The 7068-nt window shown below is 37.2% G+C and overlaps 1 protein-coding gene across 1 annotated transcript in view; it reads left to right on the top strand.

Annotated features, from left to right (window-relative positions):
* The window catches only part of SORCS1 (sortilin related VPS10 domain containing receptor 1), a 452195-nt gene that overhangs the window by 374582 nt on the left and 70545 nt on the right, over nucleotides 1-7068 (top strand). The window contains exon 17 of the mRNA XM_039871262.1: nucleotides 1039-1152. Coding sequence (XP_039727196.1) covers nucleotides 1039-1152 — 114 coding nt within the window. The remainder of the gene's footprint in view (nucleotides 1-1038; nucleotides 1153-7068) is intronic.

Genomic DNA, 7068 nt, shown 5'->3' on the forward strand with positions numbered 1-7068 from the left:
CGGGTGTCCTGTAGGCAGCAATTCTGAAGTCTTTCGACCCATGCTGTGTTGAACTAGCACCAAATCTAGCTAGTATGTGCAGAATTTTAAGTGCCAGCTGCCTGGTGGCAGGCCCCTTAGCTGAACCTGTTTCTCCCTTCCCAACCCTTGTGTGCCAGCATCTCACCTCTATTACACAGATGAGCCAATTCATACTAATGCTTCCTGATTGCTGCCTGCGTTTTGTCTGTGCATGTGGAGGTGCGATTTGTTGTCATCCTCTGTGCCCAAGTTCATCTTCCAGAAGCCAAGAATATCAGGCCACTCAGAGGCCCCTGGAGGCAAGAATGAGAAGAGGCTGAGAGAAAAGGCTTTGACTATTTCTAAACTAGAGAGAAGATTTAAAGCGGTTAGTCCCAACTGGCAGTGCTAACTGACTAGGACAAAACTTTTCCTTGGGAGAATGCTCATGACACTCCTGAAGGACATGTCTTTTTCTGCTGTGACTTTGAAGCATATGGCTTGTGCACAGAGAGACCTGGCTCGGCTCTACCTGGCAGATCCAGATGTCTTGGAAGAGCACCCCAAAGACATCATCACTAATGAGGACCGTGCCACATGTGGCTGCATTAAACTCTTCAGTGAAATTTTACACTGAGGATTGAGCTTCCACCACTGCCTGTTTACTAATTGCAGCTTTCTCTGGCCCAAGCCCAATCAGTATTGTGCATCCTCCTGACGAGAACATCATCTGTTCTCTCAGCTTAAAGGTGTTTACTGGGAATTATTGAGCATCAAGCCTTCATCTCTATACACACATCTTTCTTGCCTCCAAGGCAGCATTTCAGAAAACATGTTCTATAGAATATCTTCATGAGTAATTGATAGATATTCCATGAGAAAAATAAAAGTTTCATTTTTGGAAAGGCATTGATTCAGTGAATACTTTTTTTTTTTTTTTGACCGACTAGAGTAGAAGTTAGTTATGGACTACCATAAAATTATTCTCAGTAGTTTTGCCACCTACTGAAAGGTTTCTCTTGGCTCTTTTCCCAACAGTGACTATGGTTATGAGAGACACAGCAATGGTCAGTGCCTGCCAGCATTTTGGTTCAATCCATCTTCTCTTTCGAAGGATTGCAGCTTGGGACAGAGTTACCTCAATAGTACTGGGTGAGTGTCTGAAGCAGTTTCTTTAGAGGTCAACCTTTGCTGCTTTTCAGCTTACAAAATTACTACTGATGATGGACCAGGCCTACTTCGTTATAGCACAATTTATTTGCTTTTGTTCATTTTAATAATGAAGCACAGATTTGTAGTAACTGCAAATTTCATCTAAGCATAAAACCTCAGTTGCAGATAAAGAAACAAAACAGATTCCTTACATGAAGATAACAATGACGATAATATATGAATCTCTTCATTTTGGGTACTTTATTTTAGAACTATTTAATCGCTTGAGGCTACGTTTTACCTTCACTGCATTGTGAGGAAAGCCAAATAAATACCTCATGTGTGCATTTCCTGTTTTATAGATGTGGAATCTAGAGTCAGAAAAGAAGCTCATTGACTTTTCAAGAGTATACTAGTGTTAGTAGGAATGTGTTTTATTTTCTCTCTGTGTCCAGTCTTGACACATCTAAGGCATGTATTCTGATCTTTATAAATCTGGAATCAGATTTTTCAAATGTTGGGTTTAATGTTCTATGGGGCTTATCCAATTTATTTAAGAAATGCCATAAAAGGCAAAATATTCCATGACTTCTCCACAAGTGAAACTGATGTTTGTAGACTTCAAAATATAGTGCATGGGACTTATTTGGATTCTAATTCAATTTGTAAAAAGATGTTTTTGAGCCATTTGGGGAAATTGAATATGGACTGATGAGTAGGTGATGTATTAGTAAGGGTTTTCCAGATATACTGTTTTTATATCAGATAGATGATGATGATGATGATGATGATGATGATGATGATGATGATAGACAAAGATAGATAGATAGATGATAGATAGATAGATAGATAGATAGATAGATAGATAGATAGATAGATAGATAGATAGGTATGGGGAACTGGATCATGCAATTTTGGAGGTAGAGGGCAAATCTAATTACCAAGATCTGCAGGGTGAGTTGGCAAGCTGGAGACCCAGAAGAACTGATGGTATAATCTCAGTCCTAGTCTAAAGGAATGAGAACCAGGAAAGCCAATGTTTTAGTCTCTATCTGAAGGTCAGCAGGCTCAAAATCCAGGAATAGGCAATGTTTCTGTCTGAGTGTGAAGGCAAGAAAAGAAAAATATTCAGCTGAAGACAGTCAGACAGGAAGTATTTTCTTTGGAGAGGGTCAACCTTTTTGTTTTACTCAGACCTTCGATGGATTGGATGAGGCCCACTCACCATGGGGAGGGCAGTCTGCTTTCCTGCTGATTTAAATGTTAATCTCATCCCAAAACACCCTTTTTAGAATGTTTGACTAGCTATCTGGCCACCCTGTGGCTCATTCACGTTAACAAAATTAATATCACAGGTGATATTAGGTGACATCTGAATCTAAATATTTATATTATATTTATTATATTAGCAAACTACATTATAATTATTATATTTAAGTGTTTTGGTTAGGCTAAAAAAAAGGAACCTTATCTTTTAGAGATCCATCATGTGTAAGATTTGCTTTAAAATATTAAAAATGAGAAAGATGTTGATAATTTTTGATGATGTTAATGGAGGCGTGATCATTGATTGTACAACTTTCTCTCATTTGTGCACATTTTAAAATGTGATATTAAAAAGTTAAAAAGAGAGGGAAAGGAAAAGAGGGAGGGAGTGAAGGAAGAAGAGAGGGAAAGAGAAATGGAGAGAGGGAGGGAGAGAGAGATAGGTACCTCATGGACAGGCCAGTTCTGTTTGACCATTTCTGATCTCGTTTCTCGTGCCAGCTTCAGTACAGAGGTGAAGACTTCCACGTTTCCACTTATGTACTTCTCTGTATTTGAAAATTTTAAATTGTTATTAATTTTAAAAGATTACCAAAATAATATATCCTACTCTTTAAAAGGAAGAGAAAAACACAGACAAATACCTCAAATATTGTTCTCCTGATGTTACAGATTTCTAAACCTTTGAATGAAAGAATAAATTGTGATTTATTTGAGCCATGACACAAATTCTGAAGAAAATGAAAATAAGATTTTTACAGCAATGGGTCAATGAGGTCTCTGGCATCTCATACCGTGGGAAGAAATTGAAAAGAGATGATGAAATAACTAAACAATATTAAAACTAGTTTATAATGAAGTAACTTGAATAACTTGAACTTTTATTACTCATGTGTACCAGCATGTTTAGACGTTGTAAAGGACATCAGAAACCCCTAAAGCTAATTTCAGAATTGATTTTTTTTTTTTTATTGCCTCTATCAGTCAAAGAAGTTATATTACCCTCTCTTTGGTATTGAGAAGACGCTGAAGTGCCAACAGGTCTAAATTGTTCCAGATGCTACTTGAGTCACTGGAATAAAGCAGAATGAATGTATATACATATACACAGAGACATACATATACACAAACCTTTTAAAGCTACCCCTAAGGAGGCTTCACCGGTCCTTTGGAAACTCAGTGTGTGAAATCTAAGTAAATTCAGACTCATAGAAAATAAAACATTAGCAACACTTAGATTATAATATTCTATTCAATGGGATTTTTCCTCTATTCCCTATAAAATTAAAATTAAAAATGTGATTTGGTGATAAGTTTTCAGGTATATAAATGTTTGTCAATGCAGTTATGTTTCTTAATCACAAAATCACAAACTTACTTCCTAGATCTCGACCTCCATTTTTCAGAGGTTTGTTCATATCAGTGGGTATTGCATGATAGCATCTGACCCTAAAGAATTTTTAGGTTATGATATCTACTGGTTTCATCTATCCTATGCAAACGTTTTTCAGAAAAGCATCAGCATCAGTGAGCAAGCTCCTATGAAGAGAGCATATGATAAATACCAGCCATCAGCAGGTACGATAAGTGCCTTGCTCTCAAAAGCAAGGTGCTCACAGGTGGAGGGGTGACTACCTGCATAGGGCCCAGTGGGCTAAATTGTATGAGGGGAGATGACAATAGTAACCCTACTGATCAGCATGTTGTCTACACTATGCATTTTTCATTAAGACCAAGAGGTCACTTACCTGGGACAGGGGTCTGAAATTATCTTCAGAGAAGGCCTTATACCATCGACTTCCCATTTAGAGTGTCTGTAGCCAACTCAAGAGCTGGTAAGAGGTAAAATGTAAATAAAATTGAAAAGAAATTTTCTTCCTTTCTTAATGTCACTTTAGCCCTTCATCTCAGATGTCACTTGGCTATGTATTGATTCGGAGGCATTTCATAAGCTTAGATTCAGTATTTAACGTTTAGCCATCACAGTGCTGCTATTAAACATTTACCTTTCTACTTAAAAATATTTAATTACAAAAGAAACGTATGCATCTTTTCTAGATCTAAAAAGCCAATTTAGATTATCACTCCAAGCCTACCCTGTTTCCCACTCAGCTATGATCTGTTCGGTATGTGTGCTTCCAAACACTCCCTTTGCTCATGAAAAATATGCCAAAAAAATACAAAATTAATTCGAGAGGTTGTTTTTATACATAATTCCTACTAGATACACTGTTGTTCTATTTCCTTTTTCATTCAAAAATATATCTTAAATATCTTTCTAAGCCAGAGTATATAGGGCTCCTCCCATCTAATTACTTTTAATTCCATGGTATTAAAGCATCTGGGATTATTTAGTCATCCCCTTTCAAGGGCATTTTGCTCATTTCTTATTTTTCTGCCACTGTAGACACTGCTACAGTTAACATTCTCATACCATAATAATTGTTATTAAAAACATAGGACAATAATTAGTCTCTTTTGGCAATTAGAAGTATTTCTGTAACTTGTAAAGGAAACTCCATCCAGCTACTGGTTACTTCTTGGACCTGAGTATCTTGGCATTTCCAGACATCTCCCTCATAAGGGTCAAAATACTGGCTTCCTGCTCGCACACTGCCTGAGTCCCACATGTTAGAGGTTCATTTTATTAGCTGTCAACCTCCTTTAAAATAAAAATGCCAGTGGATTCTGTAGCCGAGAGGAGGGGTAAGTAAGATTTCCTAAATAAACAAGGAAAAGAAAAGAGATGACCTGGGCAAAAGGGCCATACTGGTGGTTTTCTAAAAGACAAGCCTCACCATCAGTGCCTAGACGTCTATAGAATTTAGGAGCCAGCGTGCACCTTATGTCTCTCCAATGCCAGTTGTAACCCATCTGTGGGCATCGCCTGCTCAGTTGGTGCAGAATCTGTGTGAGTTTCAGGCTGGGATAAAGCACAGAGGAAAGTGCAAGGTCAGTCTGAGAGTGAGTGCCTCCAGAAATGTTACTTCCCCGATGCCTCACTGCCTCCCCCTATCCCTTACAGCGGAGCACATGTGCCGTCATGCAGTCGGAACTTGAAATGAATGGGGTCTAGTAAACAATCATTCCTTGACGGCCGAGCTTAACAAGCAAATCTCTCAGTATTGCTGTTCTGAGATTTTAGTTAAAAGCATGCAGGTGAACCTTACTTTTCTTTTTTTTTCTTAATGCCTCACTTTATAAATGGTTTTGGTAGCTTTCACAGTCAGCTTATTACTCTGTATATAGAGCAGTGTTCTCAGGTTTACTCACTTCACCATGATGGAAACAGTCTGGCATCGGTTAATATTATGCTCAATAGAAATGCTATTTTGAAGGGATTCCAAAGTGTTTATCAGCTCACTGTGTAGAATGGTTGTGGAATTTTTGTTTTAGCTCTTGCCTAGGACTTAGAAACAGTTGAGATAAGAGATGAAATGGGTGCAGAATGTCCCTCCAGGTGGCTGCAGAGACCAGTCCTTAGTCCTTGGCCCATGAATTAGCATGTGAGCCAAGTTCTGCTATGTTCTCCACTGTAAGCTCCCTGCCTCTATTCAGCCTTTGCCCTCACACCTTCCACAAACCATTCCATGGAAAGCAAAAAGGCTGATCCTGTTATGGATGGAAAGCGAAATATACTGAAGAGTGTTTTGTTTGGTAAAGAACAGAATTATTTTAGAGTGAAACAAATAAAGGTTTTAAACCAACCTCTACCATTTGCCATTTAGTCTCCAGTAAGTCTGAGGCCACAGTAAAAAATTTTATGATTTTGTGGTTGTTGTTGTTGTTGTCGTTGACTTTTTTTTTTTTTGGCTTTTCTCCATCTGTGTGATATATTTTTAAATAAAATTTTATTTTTAAAATAAAAGTCCTCTGAAAGATGATACCTTAATCACACTCCTGCAATATAGCTATTATTTTATGGTATAGTTCCAGTTATCTGTATTTTACGTAATAAAATCGATCCGGTGACTGCTGCAGAATGCTGGGTGTCATAGGGAACATAAACAACTGTTCCCTAGAATTTTTCCCTCTTAATCTCAACTGTAGCTCTTTTCCATGTGCCTTCACTTTAGGTCGTTTGCCTGAATTTCTACAGTCTTGCTCTCCAGGGTGGCAAATAAAATGCAACACTTGGCATTTTTTATGTTAAAAAAAAAAAACACAGTATTTTATTTATAATAAAATCTGAATATTTGTAACCCTTTAAAAAAAATTGTAGTCTTTTAGTCTTATTTCCTAACCTATAAAATGTTGTTGTTTGCTTTTGGGATTGGATTAAATATAATACTATATATGAAGCATATACCAAAATGCGTAGCAGATAGTCTAGACATTTGTTTGATACTTAATAGTTACAGCAATCCTGAGATCTAGGTCATTTTATCTAAGCCTTTGTTTTCTTATCTGTAACACAGAAATGCTAACTTTCATAGGCTCATAAAATCACATATTTAAAACCAGTATACACCAAAACACATTCGGTCCTCAGTACTGCTCAAGGCAGAGAACACATTTACCTGATTAGTGAACGAGTTCCTTTTGTTCAAATAAAATGAAATCAGTATTCATTTGTATATTTTTTTGCATGTTAGTACTGAAATAACCCCAAATTCATTTCTCTTTGTTTCTCCATTTGTGTCTGTACAT

Source organism: Pteropus medius, unplaced genomic scaffold (genome assembly GCF_902729225.1).
Source record: "Pteropus medius unplaced genomic scaffold, Ma_sr-lr_union100, whole genome shotgun sequence".
Lineage (NCBI taxonomy): Eukaryota > Metazoa > Chordata > Mammalia > Chiroptera > Pteropodidae > Pteropus > Pteropus medius.